Below are 22,241 nucleotides of genomic sequence, written 5' to 3' on the forward strand. Positions count from 1 at the left end.
TTACCAGGCCCTGAACTTCAGCAATCTAGCACTATAACACCATGGCCCTAATTGCTGAGGTTTGCTGCTAGGTGAGCAGGAAGATGCTCTTCCTTCTATCCTCAAACCCCTTCAAGTATCAGGTTATCATTGCCCTCCCCCTATGCTGTGGGACAGACTCGGAAGTCTGTCTGGATATTGGGTTGGGTACCACATGCCTTCATCCTATTTTAAGCTGTATGGAGCTTGAGATGGCCAGAATCCCTCTCCTCTCTCCCTGCCCCCCCACTTTAAACTGGTATTCAACTGCCTGTAACATTCTATGCTTCCTAGAGAGTAATAGTAAGTATGTTCACTGTTCATCTGGTATTTAAGGGGGGGCAGTATCCCATGTATGGAGAAACCACTGCCTTGTTTTGCTGCCCTTAAGGATAGGGTTAGAAGGAGCAATGGTAACAACATAAAGAAACATGGTGCTGTGCTGAGTGGCTTTTCAACGTATTATCCTCCATTTCAAAGTGAAATCTGCCACTGGTTCTGTGTATCTAGTTCAGAAATATATGACAGTATAGTTGTTTTTACTGGTGTTGTATGGGTACTTGCACTGCTCTGTTGTTTTGTGCTGGCCGATGGCCGTAACAATAAATGTAAATGTAATGCATGACAGTATATACGTGCCACAGTATAAGTAGAGCAGCCAAACTTCAAGTGGGGGCTGGAGATCTCCTGGGGTTTCAACTGATTTGGGAAAAGAGGCCGTGGCTCAGTGGTAAAGCATCTGCTTGGCATGCAGAAGGTCCCAGGTTCAATTCCCGGCATCTCCAGTTAAAGGGACTAGGCATGTAGGTGATGTGAAAGACCTCTGCCTGAGACCCAGGAAACTGCTGCCGGTCTGAGTAGACAATACTGACTTTGATGGACCAAGGGTCTGATGCAGTATAAGGCACTTTCATGTGTTCATGTGTTTCAGCCAACAGAGATCACTTCCCCTAGAGAAAATGGCTGCTGTGGAAGGTGGACTATGACATTATACCCCACTGAAGTTCCTCCCTTCCCCAAGCCTCACACTCACCAGACTCCATCCCCAAAATCTCCAGGAATTTCCCAGCCTGGAGCTGGCAACCCTAAATAAATCACTATTCCTCGCTGGCCTTCCAGTCCTGATTCTGATGTAGTAATACAGCTGTGTGACATCCAGGACTGTGCAATGGCTCTGTGCTTCTGTGTGCGCATAATGTGAGCAGGGTTGGGGGAGGGGAGAGAATAATTTATTACTGAAAAGGTGCCCTCCTTTTTTTACTCACTAATGTGTGAAATGACTCCCCTGTGCCTCACTGAGGTCCTTTGCCACTCATTGTGGAACTCCAGCATACACGCGTGTAATTAGAAGCAGATGCCCCCACTTAGCAGCAAAGTTGCAGTTTTGTCATTCTGCTTCATCATCATGACAGGTGAGTCCCACACAGGCAAATTGATGATGTGCTGCGCGAAGCTAAAAGTAGCTTTGAGGCAGCAGAAGATTCCACATGCTTCCATTTAAAGAGGGAAAAAAATAGATTATTTTATTTCCATTCACTAGCTCAGCTTCAGTCTATAGTGGCGTAGCCCAGTGTAGCTTTCACAGGGTGTTACTAAAGATGACATGGAGTGCTTTATCACAGCAAAGAGGGCAGCTTACTTATTGCAGAAGGATCGTTCATGACATAGCTGCAAGATCTTATAAGGCTCTGATGGTCATTCAGAGGCTCGCTGATGGAAGCCTCAGTAAGAGGGATCATAAAATGTGGGAGAGAAGATCTATACCAAAGATTATTGCAGTGGTACAGTTATTCTCAAAACTATCAGTGTTTTGGTATCCTTTTAACTCTATAATTAGAGTTGCCAGCTCCAGGTTGGGAAATACCTGGAGATTTTTGGGGCAGAGCCGGAGGAGAGCGGGATTTGGGGAGGGGGGGACTTCAATGCCATGGAGTCCAATTGCCAAAGTGGCCATTTTCTCCAGGTCTACTGATCTCTATTGGCTGGAGATCATTTGTAATAGCAGGAGATCTCCAGCTAGTACCTGGAGGTTGGCAGGCCTATCTATAATGTAGACACCTAAACCATATTTTCAAACTTTGTAAGAGTTCAGACATATGGAACAAGGACAGAGTGTAGTATGGGATTTAGGAATTATAAAGTAGGAATTATGTCAAGTATTCTAGAAAAGGCCATTAGTGAAACTGTTTGCTTTGTCCTGGCTGCAAATGTTTTAATAATTTTAATATGGTTTTCAGAATGTGCATGTATGAAAATATGTTTGCAATACTTTGTGTTCAGAAGCTGAAGGGAAGGCAACTAGTTTTGCAATAAGAACACCAAGCCTGTAAGCAATTTTCAGGGTTTTTCCCCCCTACCCTCCTTAGATCTGATCTCACAGCATGGCTACATTGCACAACTTTCAATTGCTAAGGGATTAACACATCACAAAGACACAGAAGCAGTCAATAAGAGATTATCACATACTTTACAACCAATAAATATTAAAGTCCAGTTGAGGATTAGGCTAGACAAAGTGTTTGCATCATCGGAAAAAGGGTCCTCAGCGTGCAGCACAAATGGAGAAGTTCTGCAGTTTTGGAAGAAGCAACAAATTGGAAAGCAGCAGGTTTTAAATCTGCTTGAAAATACCCCATGTCCAGAAACTGGGATGCGAAAGACCAACCATTTAAAATTTGGTGTAATCTGAAAGGTGAATGTTCTTAATATTGAAAAGTCTAATTTAAAAGAACCTAGGGCATCACAGTTGGAATTTATTTGCACAAATTACAGTACCAGCAAGCTCCCGTTAATTTGGAAGCAGTGTCTTTCTGTTTCTTATACTTATTTTAGTATTGCACTCTAGGTTTTGGAGTAGTTCACTCTTTGCTCAGCCTAGCATAGAGAAGTTTCAACTGAGTTCTACAGTTTTGCTTAGGGGGTGGACTAACTTCACTCCAATGTGGTCTAGGGCTTGTTTGAGTGGTTTTTTAATGAGAATTTCTAGGATTTACCAATGGGTTTTAAATTGCCAAAGCAAAAGCCCATACTCAGGAGCTCTTAACATTTAACTAATCTGTGTTAAGTGACCTTAAGTGTGTATTCTTGCTGAAGCACAGAAGTGCCTTGTTGATCCGTATTCTTTAAATCAATGCCATAAATTAGCAGGTTCTAAATCAGGGATACCCAATGGGGTGCCACAGTGCCCGCCAACACCTTTTTTGATGCCCACCAAGTGTTTTTAAGAAATGGATGGGGCCTAGTAGGGCTTTTGCCCAGCAAGGCTTCTGATTGGCTGTGCGGATTTTTAAATTTGTTACTTTGGCAGCACAGCACAAGGATCTACACGGTGTTACTAAAGTTAAGCTGTGGCTGTCATTTTGTGACTGGTTCCACCTCCTACGGCTGCTATTATATGACCGCTATTTTGTTGCTGCACCCACCACACCGTGTCAGAATTCCAAATGTGCCCACAGGCTCAATAAGGTTGGGGATCCCTGCTCTAAATAGTGACTGGAAACTGACCGGTGGTCCACCACAATCTACCTTCTGTCCACCTTTCATTTAGACCAGGGGTCCCTAATGTAGTGCTTGCGAACACCATGGTGCCCACCGACAACTTTCCTGCCACCCACCAAGTGTTTTTAGGAAGTTGATGGGGCCAGGTTTTGCCCAGCAGCTGCCACCACAGCACAAGGATCTGCACTGTGTTACTGAAATTAAGTTGCGGCAATAATTTCTTGGCTGGCTTTGCCTCCTGTGGCAGCCATTTGGTTGCTGCACCCACCGTACTGTGTCAGAATTCCAAATGTGCCTGCAGGCTCAAAAAGGTTGGGGACCTCTGCTTTAGACTGTGCTGGTAGAAATCATTTTAATGCTTAAAGCTGTGTATTTGTGTTCTCAACAAAGCCTCATTCAGATTTAAATGCTGAATGTAGGATTAAGCAGCATACAGAATCATGCAAATCTGCCCCATATATAGGGTTGCCCAATCCCCCTCCCAGTCAGCGGGAGGTTTTAGGAGGCAGGGCTGCAATGGTTGTGTGCACGCAGTTACAGAACACGTGGTGACAGAACCCAGGTTTTGAGTGTTAAAACAGCCGCGGCAATGTGACGCTTCCGGAAGTAAAACCAGAAGTGCCATCGTCACGTTTGTGTGCCTGCATGCACACGCAGCCCCAGCTTAGAGCAGCTGGGTGGATTTGCCTGCCAATATCACCCACCTGGCAACCCTACCCATATACCTTCCCTATCTTTTCAAACTTAAATTATCCACATAAAATAAAACTAGGCATACTCCTAAACGCTCTTTGAGTTTCCAAGTTTTGTCATTTCTTAGTCTCCCTCAATCGGGTTGCCAACCTCCAGGTGGTGGCTGGAGATCTCCTGCTATTACAACAGATCTCCTGCTATTACAATAGATCTCCAGGTGACAGGGATCAGTTCCCCTGGAGAAAATGACTGCTTTGGCAGTTGGACTGTATTACACTGAAATACCTCCCCTCTCCAAACCCTGCCCTTCTCAGGCTCCACTTCCAAATTCTCCAAGCATTTCCCAACCTGGAGCTGGCAACCCTACCCTGCAAAGTCAATTTGGAGACTCTAGTTGGTGCAGAACTCCACAGCTCAGTTATTATTTGGAACTAGGCAGAGCATGTGTATTACTCCCATTCTGTAGTCACTCCATTGACTGCCTGTCAGTTACCAGGCTCAATTCAAGGTATCGATTATCACATACAAAAGGCCATCATAGCCTTTTCCCCTCATATCTGAAAGCTCACCTTTCTCCCAATGCTCTGCCACGACAACTTTGCTCATCTGAGCAAGACCTTCTGCCGGTTTGCTAAATCAACAGCTCCCCATACATGTGCATTCTCTGTTATGGACTCCATTTTATGGAATGGCCTGCCTGAAGAAGTTAGGAAGCTCCCACTTTATTGCTTTCCACAAACTATTCAAAACTAAATTATTTAGTGGGGCTTTTTTCTTACACAATTAATAGGCCTGTACTATAATGAAAAATGTCTGAAAGATGCTTTGGTAAAGGGATAGGGACTGTGGATTATACTACTATGTACAGTCTGTTTCTGTAAGCATGCTTCAACTATGTAACTTCTGCATCATTTAACATGTCATGTTTAAATGTGTGTGCTTTGTTTCATATTTGGATTTTTGTAGACCAAACCCTATTGCACTGTCTCTTGGGTATTCAATCCTGTTGACCATAATAACTAACCCTCTGTCATCCACCTTGAGTCTCAGTGAAAAAAGAGGGCTACAAATAATGTAAATAAATAGTTTTGGACTGTACCTGAGTTTATTTCCAACCAATACAGAAGGTTCATCAAGAGTAATGATTGCCAGCCTAGTCCCTAATTGTGTGAGGGCGCTCCTGAGGCACGCACCTTGACCTATTACTTGGAGAAACCCTGTCTACTTATTAATAAACACATGCAAGCCACTACACAGCAACAGAGGTTGGATAGAAATGGTCACAACTTTATTGATTGCAGCAGCCAGGCAATGGCATGGCATGGGGGCGTTATCCTTACTATCGACCTGCCCGTCTGCAGGCAGATGGCTATTCCCAGCCCAACTGCTGAGACTGAAATGAGATGGCAGTGCCCGGGACACACGAGGATGGTGGCCAGCTGTGTAGTCCCCTGCCACTTGGTGGGAGGCCATTCTGACAGCCCCCAAGCTGGGCTTGTCCCTGGCAGCCCCTGGTTTAGGCATGTCTCCCTCAGGCCTCCCCGCAAATCCCATGAAAAATCAACATCCCACAAATCCATTTTCCTTGCCTTTCCTGGTTGAAGGCTTATTTTGATCTAAATACCAGTAATCTTCTCCCAAACTATAACTCGGCACAGACTCAGTTGGTGAATACATTTCGAAGTCAACAAAAGAAAAAAGGGAAATAACCCAAAATAAATTGAATTAAGAACCAAAAAATGTTACGACAATATAAATATGGGCAAAATATCTATAGATTAAAAGCATAAATATAAACAAATACAGGTACAGACAATATTTCTTTAAAAAACATGTTTTGGCCTTTTTGTATGATTAATATTATTTGGCCACTAAGGAAGGTCGATGGGCAGAAATGCATCTCGTCAGGGTCAATAATGTTTTTTTTTTAATTTACATTTGTGAGGCTGCTATTTGGGCCACAACTCTTTTTTAAGGGAATATTGTGTGTGTGTGTGTATGTATTCTTATATTTGTTTATATTTATGCTTGTAACCTATAGATACTGAGCCAATTTTTATATTGCCTTAACTTTCTTTGATTCTTAATACATTTCATAATCATGAGCGGTACATAACTCTGGAACATGCTAATCTCTGCTGAAGAGGGTAAGTTCCATGCCAAATGTTAAAGATAAGCTTCTGCCTAGTCCTTTATATCCAGCTAGCAAACATCCCCTCCATTGATTATATTCTTGCTCTCTGCCTAAGTAATTGGCACAGATCTCCTTAAGCTGAAGAATTTTGTCAGCTTGAGTTTTAGCAGTTTGTAGAAGGAAGAGGAAAGTGCTTTAGTTGAGCAGGTTTTGTCTCCGTGATAACTCCAAAGAGGAGTTAGTCTCTCTTGGCTCATTGTGCAAGTTCCTCAGCATGACAGAGTTGTTAATACTGACAAAACAGAGAAGTGTTTGTACGTTTAGACTTACGTGTGTGGTAAAGTTGTGGCCAGTTCTTCAAATCATTCAGTACTTTTGTAAATTCTAAGAAAGCCCTGTTCAGGGAATGACCTTTGTGAATTTTTTATTTGTTGCAGTATAGTTCACTTTTCAGTTTTAAAAGCAGAGGACAATTTTAACATTACAGTTTGAACAATTTAAACATAACAAGAATCCAAGTCATCCAGCAGACAGGTGAGTACCGCCATGGTTTGAGAATAATAATAACAGCAGCAACAGAAACAACAATAATAATTGTAATAAATTTTATTTATACCCCGGCCTCCCCCAGTAACACGGTTACTTCTTTGATTCTTGGAAGCCCTTTTTGATTTTTGGAATGGAGAACTAGGTGTTCAATTTAACGTTTAATGTTTTCAACAGTAATTTTTGTATGACATAGTTGAATTGATTGTGAAGTAGAAGATGACTTTTAGAAACAAAGAAAATGCAAAGCAGTTAAAAATTCAAAAACAAGCCAAGAGAAGTGAACCCAGTATCACAAGCCAAGAAACAGAAAGGAAAAAAGGCTCACTCTTCTCCCCAGCTACAACCCCCCAGGCAAAAACAAAAAACTTGAAATAATATTTTTAAATGAAGTCTACTGTGAGAACCAGTCCAGAAAATGTCCTGCAGGCATGTAAGAAGAAGGTCTTTCCAGGCTAGCCGTAGCAGCAAGCAGCAGCAAGCGAACAGCACTCCCCAAAAATCTAGTCCTGGGGTTGGTGCTATTGTCAACTTTTTTCACACCAAAGGTGGCAAATATATTCCAAGCGCTATTCAGGTTTTTAACCTAAAAATTGCCCCAATTATCCTCTTTGGTGTTGCCATCTGGATAACAGTCATCAATGAATCTATAGATCATCCACTGCTTCAGTTCTTACGAAACCTCCTAAATGCCCCTCGATGTGTTGCTGGCGTTACTCTTCGTTCTGAGTTTGGCCAAATGTCACTTGAAGCTAGGGCGTGGTTGGCCACCTTTAAACTACACCTTAAACTGTGCTTTAGCACTGGGGTTCCTAGCTTCTCTGAAGCATGACTCTTTTAAATCCTCATGGCAAAAAATCTTAGATGAGAAACTGTCGTTGTTGGGCTTCTCGCAGGATATGTTATTAGATCTTGGGAAAACTGAAGCTTTTACCAAAATTAAAAAGCGCATTAAAGAGCTCGATTATAACAGCACTACTTTTCGTGCTCATCGCGTCTGTTCATCCCAGTTCTTCGGAATACTCCTTCCACGTGGTCTGCCTACCTATACATATTATCTGACAACTCCTCATCTCTGTAGAGCTATTTGCTTGGCTAGATTGAATGCTAACCCTTCTATGGTAATGCAGGGCAGAATTCTGAATATACCATACTCAGACAGGATCTGCCCTTGCTCTTCTGGCTCTATTGACTCATTAGCCCATGCCCTTTTGGAATGCCGCTTTTACGAGGAACTTCGATCGCACTATATTTCCCCTTTTTTAATATACAAATCCAATGCCTCTGTGACTGACATAATGCCTTTTTTACTAAGCGATAGGGACCCCAAGACTACATTGTCAGTGGCAAGATTTGTTTCAATCCTTATATTCCTCCAACACTAGATATATGCTTCTCAAGATCAATTGATCAAGGAGCTTCTAAGGGGTAAAAGGAAAGGAAAGGAAAGGAAAGGAAAGGAAAGGAAAGGAAAAAAATCTAGTCATGAAATGGAGCCAAGCTGCAGGCCTGCTTTTTATCCTCTTTGTCCATGCTAAGAGAGCCATGGAAGGCTGTGAAATAGGGTTGCCAGGTCCCTCTTCGCCACCGGCAGGAGGTTTTTTGGGCGGAGCCTGAGGAGGGTGGGGTTTGGGGAGGGGAGGGACTTCAATGCCATAGAGTCTAATTGCCATAGCAGCCATTTTCTCTAGGTGAACTGATCTCTATCGGCTGTAGATCAGTTGTAATAGCAGGAGATTGTCTGCTAGTACCTGGAGTTTGGCAACCCTACTGTGAAAGAATCATCATGATTGGGCAGAAAGTTCAAGTGCTCCCCATAATGTCTGATCCCATTGCATGGGAGCGCTCCCTCCCTCCCTTCCTTCTCCTACCTATTGCCTGGGAATCCTGTGGAATTGAAGAAAAGCAAACCCGAAAGCCTTCCAGCGCCAGCCCTGAATATTTCTGAAATTTCTGCAGCTGATTATCAGTATTCTGGAAAACCTGAATATCGCATGACTTCAGTCTGGCACAGTTAATCATTACAAAAATCAATTAAGGATGTGCATTCAGTTATTTCTGGTCTGAATATATACCCAAAAAATGCCCTGTCTGTATTAATAGTACGCATAAGGTTTTTTGGATATATATTCAGTCCAGAAATACCTGAATGAACATCCTTAATTGATTTTTGTAATGATTTACTGTGCCAGACTGAAGTCATGCTAGTTTAAACATGCCTTAGACTGTTTGTGTAATTGCTTCATCATGCTCTGCTTTCATATCATAGATAACGTGTTGCTGTAGGCACCATCTGTTTGACAGTTTATGTGTTTGAGTAGATATGAGAGCAACTGTAGCTTAATAGTTAATAGATTAATATTTTGAATCTTGCCTCTGCCTTGAAATGAGCACATGGTCTTAGTCAAGCTACTATTTCAGAGCCTCCCCCCCACACCCCATTCTTCATTATGAGGATAACAATATTGGTCTACCTTGTAAGGCTGTTTCAGGGATTACCGAGATAATGTGAAGTGCTTTGAACACTCTAAAGCAGTACACAACATTATTAGACTTTAGTTCTAACACAGAGCTTAGTCTACCAAGTGCTGCTACTAGGCAATGTTCATTTATTCACTGGGACTTGTTTAGGGCTTCTGTGGAAGCTTCATTAAAATTAGTAGAAGTTGATTTCAACAATACTTGGTGGATTGTACTCTAGAAGATGTCTTTTATGCATTTGTCTCCACTGCATAGCTATTAAGATCCCTATGTTTTCTTTGAGTGATAGTAAAAGGACAAATGGTTGGTCATTCCTTGTTGCATTATGTCTGTTGGCAGATATATCCTCTGGGAATGGATTAGCATCCAAGTGAACAAATCATTTCCCACAGAAGTAATAACAAATGAAGACTCATGCAAATATATCCTTGTCTGACCCCTTTGCCAGTTGGAAACCATTCTGTTTCTCCATATTCTGCCCTAGCAGTAGCCTCGTGTCCAGAGTATAGGTTGCACATCAAAACAATTACATGTTTGGCAAACCCATTTCTTTTTAAACAAATCATTGCTTTTCATGATCCACACAGTTGAACATTTTGCTGTAATCAATGAAACATAAGCTGATTTCTTTCTGAAATTCTGTCGTATGCTCCAGTAACCAATCTAAATTTGCAGTATGATCTTTGGTGCCTCGTACTTTTCTGAATCCAGCTTGAACATCTGGCATTTCTCATTCCATATATGGCAACAGTCTTTGTTGTGAAATTTTGAGCATAATTTTTCTTGCACAAGAAATTAATGCAATGGTCCGATAGCTGCTGCAGTCTTTGATGTCTCCTTTTGTTGGAATCAGAATGTAAATTGAATGTTTCCAGTGTGTGGTCCATTGTTTTGTTATTTATTGGCATATTCTTGTTAAGATTTGTGGACTCTGCTTCTGTGGCTTGAAACAGCTCTATTGATATCCCATCTACTCATGGTGATTTGTTTCTCCCAATAACTTCAAGTGCAGCTTTCACTTAACTTTCAAAAACTGCAGGCTCTTCTTCAAAAGAATCTTCTTTGAAGGAATCTGTCATCCTTTCATCGCTTCTTGTTTTGTTCTTTAGTGTATTTTTTTCTATCTTTTCATTATTTTGTCATGCATTATTTCTGTGTTGATCTTTCAGTGTGCCTAACCATGTTTTAAGTTTCTCTATGACTTCTTGGATTTTGTGAAACAGATCTCTTGTTCTTTTTTGTTCTTTTTCTTTATGCTGGCAATAGTTCTCTGTTTCCACATGGAAGTTGCTGGAACGCTGCATTTAGATTCTGATTCTTATTTCTGTCACCTTTTACTTTCGGTTCTCATCTGTCTTTAGCAATTGAGAGAGTTTCATCAGTCATCAGTTGAGGCTTTTCAGTTCCTTTGGCTATAGTCTTTTTGCATACTTCCTTGATACTATCTCTGGTTTCAACCCATAGTTCTTCTGGTTAACATTCACTTGAACTTAGTAATGAAAACCTGTTCTTTACATGGTTCTTAAACTCTTTAGGAATGTTGTTTGGGTTGTATTTTGGAATTTTTCTTTGGCTTCATTCTTCCTCTTCAGCATCTCTAGATGGGGTATAAACATGAACGATGGTTATGTTGATAGGCTTTAGTTTCCATGAAGCCTGATTGATATTATTCGGTCAGACCTCACATTATAGCCCCTAATTGCTTGTGTTATATCTTGCCTCACTGTTAGAGCAACTCCATTTCTTATTTATTTGTTTGCTTGTTTGTTTGTTAGATTTCTACCCCACCCTTTCCTGACACAGACCAGGCTCAGGGCGGCTTACAACAAATACAATACATTAATCAATAATTTAAAAAACAGATCATAAGGCGAGCGCGCGTATGTATACACACACACAATGTTAAAAATTTAAATGAACTAAAATGGTGCCCAAATGGTTATTCCCTCACTATACCAGATTAAGAATGGTGGGGGTGGGGAAATCATCCTTTATTAAGGTGAAAGAAAAAGGAGGGGAAGGGTTACTGCAAGGCCGGGTCTCTTTTGACAAAGAGTTCCACCGGGCCAGGGCCGATAAAGCCCTGGCCCTGGTTGAGGACAGCCGGCTATTTCTCAAGCCAGGAATCCCAAGGAGGTTGTTGTCAGCTGATTATAATGCTCTTTGGGTGGCTGTGTTTGTCAGTTCTAGAATAAAATGCTTTGTAAATTTTTGACTAAAAATGTCCTAATCCAGTCCACTTCAGTACACTCACTGCCAGGATTGCACTATGATAGATCCTCCGCCAGTGTCACCTTCCGCTGCTGCTGCTGCCCAGTAGTTACCCTTCAAGGATTCCTCCGCTCCCATCACTGTTGGAACTGTCCATTCTTTTCTGCCGATGTGGCCATTGATCCCTGAAGGAGGTGGATGTATCTCAGTCTGGTGTGTTAGCTGTGACCATTCCACCTTGAGTGACTCTGTTAGGAGTTTAGCCTCTTGAGAGAGTCTAAACTCCTTACAGTGTTGCACTCAGCTTCACTGACACACACAAACCCCCTCGTCAAATTAAGGTGTGTGTCCAGGAGGGGGACACCCCTGTTAGGAGGGGTGATACTGTTAAGTTAAGCCTCTGCGTCAGGATTTCAGGGCCTGAGCAAGATGTCTTTGTGCTGGTGTGTGGCAGCTGCGGTGGAGGTGGAGATGTGTGTGCCGCAAGAGGAGAATGCAATGCTCTCACTCCTGCAGTCCTGTTCACATTCTTGCATGCAGAAGAGAGACTTCAAGTACCCTTTAACTACTCCTTTAAATGGAATGTAAAATTCTATCTCGACAGTATTACTGCTCTCTGAATTTTATCAGCTGCTGCTTGTCCTAGCACATGAATTGGAATAGACCTCTCTATGTAAATAGTTTCTAAATACCACAAATTAATGACTTGCAGTTCTTCACAGGAATGATGAAATCACTCCTTAATTTTTCATTGCCTGTTTAGTGGCTCTAAGTAGAAGAGGTTATTAGCATCTCAGATCTCCTCCAGCATTAGCATAGATTCCCCTGAAGGAATTAGCATATATTTCTTGTCCCTATAGATTCAGAGGTTTCAACGTTAAAAGGAAAGCCAGTATGACCTTCCATAGAGGAGCAGAGATTGGGAAATTTAACCAATTTAACCCATGTATTTCTGCCTCCATTCCTGTATTTCTTGTACCTTTCTACTGATGACAAAACACAGGGTATATGCCGGCACCCATTTATGGAGGGTAGCACCCATATGTTCCAGTTCTATAGTGTCTTGTCAAAGCCTGGCCATCGCTTCTGTTGCAGTGCCAGGGAAGTGAGAGAAGAGAACTTAATCCTTGCCTTGCATGTTGCTTTTTCCTTTCCTGTTGCTTCTCCCCAGCATAGCAAGCATAGGTTTGTAACTTAGATGGGGAGGAAGCAGCTGAGGGGGAGGAGGGGACAGTTGAGGGGAAAGAGATGGGTGAGGAGGAGAGCAGTAAGCACCTTAATTGTGCCCATTGCTTCTTGGCTAGAAGTGAAAGCTCCCCTTTGCAAAGCTGAAGCCCAGGGTGGGCTTTGAAAATACCCATTAGAAGCAGAAATTCTGCAGCAGAAGTTGAAGTTTGCCTCCTATAGGCAATTTACAACCAATAGTGTAAGAATGCCTTTAAAAAGAAAGAGGCAAGAGATGGCTGACTAGGATTTGAATTATAGTTTCAGATAAGTTTTTAAAATTAAAAATAAACTACTTTGCCAGATCTATGCCATGTAAACTGTCTCTACACGCCAGATCTAATGAATACATGCATTTTATCTGAGTACTTTGGTTGTCAACCATCCAGGCAAAATTTCTTTGCTGGTGTTTCAGTTAGTTTGGTTGTTTGTTTATTTGGGGGGGCTAGTTGCCAGAATTTTGTATGAAAAAACCAGAAATCTGTACTTTCCCAGACCTCTTTGGGTAAAGTCTCTTATGGCATTCTGCTGCCATATGCTAAAGATGCCCTTTCTATGAGGTACTTGGGGATATGTTATTGATTATTTGCTATGGCGTGGTCTTGTGTTAATGGGTTAGTTTTAGCAATGTTTGGTAGAAGTTCTGCCATGGGTGTGCCTTACAGGATGATACCTATTTTGTTTCTTATTATAATTTTGTGCCTTGCATAATTTTTAACTTGCTATAATCCACTCTAAGGATCCATTTTTGGATGGAAGGGCAAGATATAAAAAGGTTTAATAAAGTATGCCAAATCACAAACTTTATCCCCAGTCTGTCATTTGCACTACTGTGGATGAAAACCTAATAATTCATTGCAAAGACCTTGTGTACCTAGGGTTGCCAACCTCCAGGAACTAGCTGGATATCTCCTGCTATTACAACTGATCTCCAGCTAATAAAAAATTGGTTCACCTGGAGAAAATGGCTGCTTTGGCAATTGGACTCTATGGCATTGAAGTCCCTCCCCAAACCCCACCCTCCTCAGGCTGCACCCCAAAAACCTCCCGCCGGTGGTGAAGAGGGACCTGGCAACCCTATGTGTACCACATGTGTCCATCTTAGTCCTGTTGAGACAGCAAGGGGAAAAAGTCTGCTGCAGTACAAGACAGCTCTGTGCGTTGAGTCAGTGGGGGGGAAGTCATGGTGAATGATAAAGGGGACTGGATTGAACCGCTGTGCTCCTGTGCTCCTGACTCTGTGAAACTACCAGATAAGCACCAAATGGTGACGTGTCATGTCTTACCATGGAATTAGGATAAAAGTTCATTTCCCAGTACAATCGGGGCTCAGTCTTTTTATGCTTGTTAAGGAGGCTGGGCCACAGCTGCAATAAAACTGTTTTCTCGACTAACGGTCTCGGGTCTCTCTCCTCCACGAACCCCTGTTTTGCCGCAACTCTGTTGACAGATGTGCTCTGGCAGTTTCATTCTCTGAACTTAATTCCCAGGTATCCTGCGCTGGGCTGGGAATTAAGTCCTGAATATGGGATTCCCAGAACACATCAGTTGGCAAGACCAGGGTGGATACGTGGGACACACCAAGATTTTGTAATGTGTGATTAGGTCCTTGATGGTGCATGTGTGAGGTTGCTCTAACTGCACCTCCACAAGCTTTGCTAAACCAAGGAAGACGGGGTAACTGAAGCTTATGGCCGCTCCAACTGTGGGGACTGTTACTATAGTCACTTCCCTTGATGGCTTCTGTACTCCTCCCTAGAATGCAAGCAGAGGCACGAGCTAGTGTTTCTGCCAATACTGACTCCAGAAGCAAGCTGTAAACTCTTGCTATATGCTCTGCCTAGGGTTGCCAGGTCCCTCTTCCCCACCGGTGGGAGGCTTTTGGGGTGGAGGCTGAGGAGGGCAGGGAGGGACTTCAATGCCATAGAGTCCAATGGCCAAAGCGGCCATTTTCTCCAGGTGAACTGATCTCTATCGGCTGGAGACCAATTGTAATAGTGGGAGATCTCCAGCTAGTACCTGAGGTTGGCAACCCTAGCTCTGCCCCCAGTCTGCAGGAGTCAACTAGGTTCTGTCCCCAAAGACTACACGTTGATAACCCTGCTAGGGTGATCACATATTAAAGCCTTTTCTCCTGAGGTCTGCTACTGAGGTCAGCTTACTTATAACATTTTTCCCCTTTGTCCGGCAGGAGAATGATATTGAATACTATGACTCCAAGGCTGAAACAAAATATGTAAGTACCTTCCAACCGGCCACTGCTCATGCTCTGTGCTGTTATTGGTTACGTGTTAATTCCAACAGGTTAGAATGGCTGTCTTCTTTGCCATATTTGTTGAAAGCTAACACTCCTAAGCGCTGGACCCTACCTGAACCTACACTTCATTGATCAATGTAGCTTTCATTCCAGCTTTGCAAACCTAATTTACACTGGAGTTGTAATAGTTATTCATCTGTCTGTGCACCTGCATAATGAAATAGGTTTTGCCAGTATGGAACAAAAATTTTATTATGTTCAACATCTGTGATAATGATGACATCCCACTCATTCTCTTAAGAGCTCCCATGGGTTCATATGGTCCCGTCCCTACATAGTAGCCCTAGAACAACCCTGTGAGGTAGATGAGGCTGAGAGAGTGTGACTAGCCTAAATACACCCAGTTAGTTTCATGGCGGAGCAGGAATTTGAATCCGGGGTCTCCCCAGTCCTAATCTGAACATTATGCCACATTGTGTCTTACAGCCTAGCCTTGCCACAGGATGGTGAGGGTATAACAGTAAATCTCAAAACTCTTTGTCAAAAATAAAAATCAAGGGGCAGTTCAGATAATGGAACTGGAAAGAAATTGCTCTTATTGATCTCAAGATTTGGAGGAGGGAGTCAAAACAGGCATACTTTTGTGTGTGTTTGCTATATTTCATGAAACTTTTAGTGGCTTTATTGGACTGCTTAAAACATTTTTATTTAAACTGTATTAAAGAATAACCATCTTGCCTACTATAGTGGGTCTGTTGTAATAACTCAGTTGCCAAGCCTTTATAATAAAAAAACTGGGACCTATGAGACTCAAGGGGGGTCCATTCCATCTCCTCCGCACTGCCTTCTCTTTCTTGCCCTGCCCCCTGGACACTTTCCCTCCCTTTTTGTGTCCTCCCCCATCACTGTTTCTGTCACTTCTCCTTCTTCCCCACCTCTGCCTCTTCCTGGTTTCTGTCAAACCTCTTGCCAGCCCCCCTGTCCCACTGCCTTGCCCTGCTGATGGCTGGCTGGCCAGCCTCCTGCCCACCTGTAGTGCCATTTCTTCTGCCAGAGTGACTGATGTGAATGTAGGGGCAGCAGGGGCTTCTTCTCTGCCTGCTTTCCTGCGTTACCATCATCTCTGCTTGCCTGCCCCAGTGCCATTCCTTCTAATCCCTCTACCTTCCAACCCAGTGCTCTGCCTCCCCCCCCCCTTTGTCCCATCTTTCAGATGAATCGTTTGTTCTCAGCTGCTCTAAGGGGAATGATAATGGCGTTGGGTGGCTCCTGGCTTCCCATCCCCCTCCCGTGCTTGCCTGCAGCCACCTGCACTCAAGCAGTGGCTCCCCTTCTTCTAGCATCTGACACACATGGGCCAGGTGGTAAATATTGCTAGGCCAGTGGAGGAGCATTGTCTGCACAACTGCAGACAAAGTTCCACTATTTGGGGGGCAATATAATTTTATCTCCTTTTTTTTTGAACTTGCACATTTTTCTGCAAACCTGTGGGGTTCCCCAAAATTTTCAGGGGGGGGGGATCCTTTCTCTCTACATGACCACAATCCATGAATTCAAGTTTCTGTAGATGGGGCCATGGTTGACTGTTAGAGTATATGATGATGATATATGACAGTTGTGTATTCTTTCTTCTGGCTGGTTATCTCTTCAAGGATTGATTTCTGTCCAAAACAACCTAGCTCAATTGCTCTGAAAGATCAGTGCAGTGTAGTGGTTAATGTGTCAGAGTTCCAATGGAGAGGTAAAAGGTAAAGGTAGTCCCCTGTGCAAGCACTGGGTCACCACTGACCCATGGGGTGATGTCACATCCCCACGTTTACTAGGCATACTCTCTTTACGGGGTGGTTTGCCAGTGCCTTCCCCAGTCATCTTCCCTTTACCCCCAGCAAGCTGGATACTCATTTTACCAACCTCGGAAGGATGGAAGGCTGAGTCAACCTCGAGCCAGCTACCTGAAACCGACTTCCGTCGGGATCGAACTCAGGTTGTGGACAGAGCTTGGACTGCAATACTGCAGCTTACCACACTGCACCATGGGGGCTCCTCCAATGGAGAGACTCAGGTTCAAATCCCCATTCAACCATGAAGCTCAGTGAATGACCTTGGATAAGTCACTCTGGCCTGGCCTAACCTACCTCACAGAGGTGTTATGAGGATAAAATGAAGGTGGGGTGCTGCCTTGAACTCCTTGGAGGAAGAATGATGGAGAAAATGTAATGAATCAATTTCAGTAGCATCCTTTTAAAAAGTTGGTAACCTTGCCTATTATGGATATTGTGAGGATAAAATGGAGGAGTTAAGAATCAGGTTGGGGGTAAGCTAAAAAATTAACAATGTCTCTTTTCACATAACATACAGCAGCTCATATGTTAGCTGCGACAAGGTGAGGCCAAAAAGATCTATTGCAAATACATGCCTGTGTAGCTCTCCTGCCTACCTCTAACAGCTCTTTCTCAACTTGGGAGAACCCCTTTTATTTGAGCAAATGTCTCCCGAGAACTGACAGGTAATGGATATGTCCATTGGGCCTGGAGAAGAAGAATCAGTGGCCGGCCCCCTTTGTGCATTTTGTGACAGCCCATCAAAGAAAGCCTGAAGGAGCCAGGTGCACTTTTGCTTGAGAAAGTCACTTTGCTTCCTGGGAAATTTTCTAAAATTAAAGCTGGCATCTAAAATTCAAATGAAGAGCAAACATCTAATTAGAGACAGAATCTAATTCTCTACCCTCCTCCCGGCACAGTTATCCTGTAATTCTGGCAATCAGCATGTTAAGTATAAACCAGAGAGCTTTAGTTCCCCAAGGAAGTAGGCCTTTCCTAGTTACTGCATGTAATGAGAATACTTGGAGAAAGAGGACTGTTCAAAACAACTCCCAAGAATGAGCCCCTGGCTTAACTCAGCCCAGCACTGGCTGTATTTCCATTGTCATAGAGCTTAGTTCAGTGCTTTTGGCTCTCTCTGGGGAAAACGAGCACCTGAACAATGCAAGTCTCTTGACCACCATCAAACAAGGACCAATTGGAGCAGGAAGAACTGAGGACAAGGAATTTGACAAAACTGTTCTCCCTGAACTTTCATAGTATTGTTAGGGAAAGATTAGGAAGAAATCCTTTAAAGGATATGAAAACCTTAAAGAAAAAGGGAGCACATGCATTCCAGTGTAAGGAAGCAACTTGAAAAGCCTGCTCATTGTCATTTGGATCGTTCTACACCAGACCTGCTATGGCCAAGTCCCCTCCCCAGCATCCAATCACACACACACAGTCCTATATAAATACCAGCCAGAATGCTCCATAACTCACGAGGTAGAGGGCGCAGCATGGGACACTGTCCGACAGCTCCCTGCTATGAGGACTTAGAACGAGCACCAAGGCACCTTGGTGGTGAGAAAAGAGAGGGCACTTTGTACTACTTGACTAGCACTTTGCACAAACACCCAAGAGAGAGAGCAAAGTCCACAATCCGTGGCTGACCTCTCTCAGTTCTGAACCCAAACAGGTACCCCATCTCCTCAGCCAGGTTCCCAAAGGGAGGCCATGCACTAATAGGTAAGCAGATGATTGTTCCCCGAACCTCCTTCTTCCTTGTCCATGGCCTGGAGCCGCCCCAGCAACACTACCTGTTGCACCCGAGCCCAGCAGCCAGCCCGGGCAGCAGGAGCCCCAGACTCACCCATCACTGCCCTTGTGCACAAGGCGGTTTAGTGCAAAGGGACTGGGCTGGAACAGCTCTGCACTGCATTGTACTGGCAGCTCAGACAGTTGCCAGGCTCTCCCTCAGACAGGGCGCTATGGAGGGGTAGAGCCCCACCATGCTAAGTGCAATGGATAACCACAGGTGTGCATCGAAAGGCTGCTGGGGGACCTGTCTGAGGCATTTCAGGCCCCCTGCACAACACCCTGCCCCAGTGGCCCCCTGTCCTGCTCTGCCATCAGCAGGGGTGATGCGAGGGTAAGCGCAGTGGTTCCCTTGGCAGCATGGGCATCTTGCTGGAAGGCAGGGCCACTGGTGAGCACAGGGCACCCACAACTGCATAACTGCCCACAACATCTCCCCCTTCTGAGGTGTGAGTGCCTGCTGCTCTGTGTATGTGGCTGGCTGGCTTGGGGTGTTCATGGGGGGGGGGTACTGGGGCCCATGCCAACACTGGCAGGTGCCCAGGGATTTCTGGCAGGACTTGAACCATGCCCCTTTCTGCCCAGGCAACCCCTGACTGGTTCTGGCTGCCCTGTCCATCACAGCCCTGCCACCTCATCCCAACACTTCCAAGGAACTCAGTGGTGCGGTTGCTGGGGATGCTGACATGGTTTTGACCACTTAAAGCCAGCTATTGACACCTTTTTTTTCTGCAAGCTGCAGAGTAACCAAACCTTTAGGGAGTGAACTAATGGCACCGTATGGCCAGCTGCCATGGTGCAAAAGTACCCCATAGGGTTGCTCTCTTAAATAGAAATACAGCTCAGAACTCACCGTAATACCAGCCGTGTTTGCTGTCCAGATGCTAACTGTTAATGGGGAACTTTTCAAGGCCTCTGCTCTCCTTTCCTATGGTCATCATATTAAATTCACTCCCAAACTGTCTAGGTACACTATGGCTGCTCAGGAATCTAGCTTCCGCACCCACTTCAGCTGATTTTATTGACAGAAGCAGAAGTCCGACAACTCAGAAGATAGGCCTAAAAAAAGGTGACATCTGGCCACCCTAGACTTCTGTGTACCCCCCTAGATCTCAAAACATAGGACTGTTCATGCAGAAGCCATGGAAGGGTTACAAAGTGTTTGTCTCCATGATCCAATTTGCCCTGCAAATATGCTTACTTGCACCCTTCAGTTTCTAGAATTTATCTTACACAAGCTCATCTACACAACACAATCTAATAGCCTGTTTGAGGACAAACATTGTGTTCATTATAAAAGGCCTCCTATCTCCTTCCTCTGCTTCCATTCACTTTCCTTGTTGTGACATTTTTCTAATTTGTTTTCAGGCTTGTTTGACTTCCTCAGCCACTGTTTTTGGCCTTGAACCTGAAAGCCCTTGAATGCCAAACAAGTTTTTTTTGTTTGTGTAGGGTTTTTTGCCCTTTCAAATATGCATAATCGTGAATAGTTTAAGCATGAGGTGGGAAATCTCTATGGCCTGCATCCTTGTTCACTCGCTCTTGGGAATTTATGGTGCTGTAAAATGCGGACAGGTAAAAGTTTCTTAAAGAAACATGGCTTACAGTTGACTGATTTCTAGTCATTATATTTACAATTGTATTTACTAACACTCTACCAGTCTCTCAAGGGAAATGTGAGTATTTTTCTGGATGAGCCACAAAGGCAAGAAAAAGCTGGTTTCCTTTCTACCCTTCTCTTAACTAAATCTGGAGAGGTCACTCTCAACTGGTTTCACCCAAGCCTATGCTTATCTGGGAAGCTTGTGTGCCTCACCTCTAAGTATTGGCTGGAAAGATTCGGTTTGGTGGAGATCCAGGTGGTTGTTTGGTACATACCCCTACCTTGACAGCCCTTGTTTCAATATTTGGCATCTCCAGCTAAAAGGATGAAATAGTAGGTGGTGTGAAAGGCCTCTATCTGGGCAGTTACCAGTCACATTGAGTGTACAATACTGACTTTGGTAGACCAGTTGACTGAGTATATGGCAGCTTTATGGATCTGATCACATCTCAACAGCAATTAAGAAGCATCTTTGCCTATATTGTAGGGCTGTCAACAACAAAAAAATTCGGTACAGTTCGGATTCGGCCGAATTTGGCCCTTGTGGGTTCGGTACGTGCCGAAGTCCGAACCCCCCCACTTCGGATCCGTTCAATTCGGTGGGAATTCAAAGTTCGGAAACAAGTTCGGCCGAATAAAGCCATTAAAAACACAACCGCGCCTTTCCGCGGCTCTGGGGAGGGCATTTTTGGGCTTAGAGGTCCCAAACTTTTGGCAGAGCTTCAAAGGACGTTTATTGAAAGACTCCCCAAGTTTTGTAAAGATTGGGTCAGGGGGGGCTGAGATATGGGCCCTGAAAGGGGTCCCCCCCACCCTTAATGTTGTGCATCTCTCAGCAGAGCTTGCCGCCCACGCACAAAGCTCCCAGCCCGACAACAGCGGAGAAATTAGCAAAACAACTGCAAACACAACCTTGCTAAACAACACCTTTGCAACACACAACTGAAACCTCCCCCCTCAAACCAGGGAGCGAGAGACTCGAGGGGGAACACACACCCCAGGCAGAACCGACGAAAGCCCCCTTTGGCTTCCCCCCCACCCACAGAAACTGCTCCCTCCCCACACACACACAGACTCTGCTTTCCCCACACACACACACACATACACAGGAGAAAAATTATAGATTAAAGCCCCCAAAGGGGTCTTACTGTGGCTGTCTTCTGTTCCATCAGGACGGGCTGTAATCCAAGATGATTCCAATTAGGCACGGAACGTTTTGCTCTGGAGAGATGCACACAGGATCGGATCGGCTGCCCCATTCATCCCAATAGGGGAAAGGGGAAAGCCCATATCTCGGGACCCCCTGACCCAATGTTCACAAAACTTGGGGGGTTCCTTAAGAAGCTTAATCTAAAGTTCCAGTGAAAGTTTTGTGTCTGCACCCCCAAAAATGCGCCCCCTGCAGCCATGGAAAGAGAAAAGGGGGGAGGCGATATTTCTGCCCCCACTGAACCCATCTTTACAAAACTTGGGTAGTATCTTAAGAATAATTCACTGAAGCTATGCTAAATGTTTGGGGGCTATATCCCCAAAAAAGCGCCCCCTGCAGCCACATAAATGGAAAAGGGGGGAGGGAAAAGGGGGAGAGCCCATATCTCGAGACCCCCTGACCCAATGTTTACAAAACTTGGGGGGTATCTTAAGAACACTGGTCTGAAACTCCGCTCAAAGTTTGGGATTTGTACCCCCAAAAATGCGCCCCCTGCAGCCATGGAAAGAAAAAGGGGGGAGCCCATATCTCGGGACCCCCTGACCCAATGTTTACAAAACTTGGGAGATACCTTAAGAAGCTTCATCTGAAGTTCCAGTGAAAGTTTTGTGTGTGCACCCCAAAAAATGCGCCCCCATGCAGCCACAGAAAGGAGCGAATGTGCACAAGCACCCCACACACACACACGAGGATTTCGCTCTCTCTCTCTCTCTCCCTGGCCGGGCCGCACATCAGCTGATTCCTCCAGT

General features: G+C 44.2%; 1 protein-coding gene across 1 annotated transcript in view; it reads left to right on the top strand.

The window, feature by feature from the left end:
- CACNA2D2 (calcium voltage-gated channel auxiliary subunit alpha2delta 2) overlaps positions 1-22,241 on the top strand; it is a 720,324-nt gene that overhangs the window by 475,995 nt on the left and 222,088 nt on the right. The window contains exon 5 of the mRNA XM_056867097.1: positions 14,997-15,041. Coding sequence (XP_056723075.1) covers positions 14,997-15,041 — 45 coding nt within the window. The remainder of the gene's footprint in view (positions 1-14,996; positions 15,042-22,241) is intronic.

The sequence above is a fragment of the Euleptes europaea genome, chromosome 1, assembly GCF_029931775.1.
Source record: "Euleptes europaea isolate rEulEur1 chromosome 1, rEulEur1.hap1, whole genome shotgun sequence".
Lineage (NCBI taxonomy): Eukaryota > Metazoa > Chordata > Lepidosauria > Squamata > Sphaerodactylidae > Euleptes > Euleptes europaea.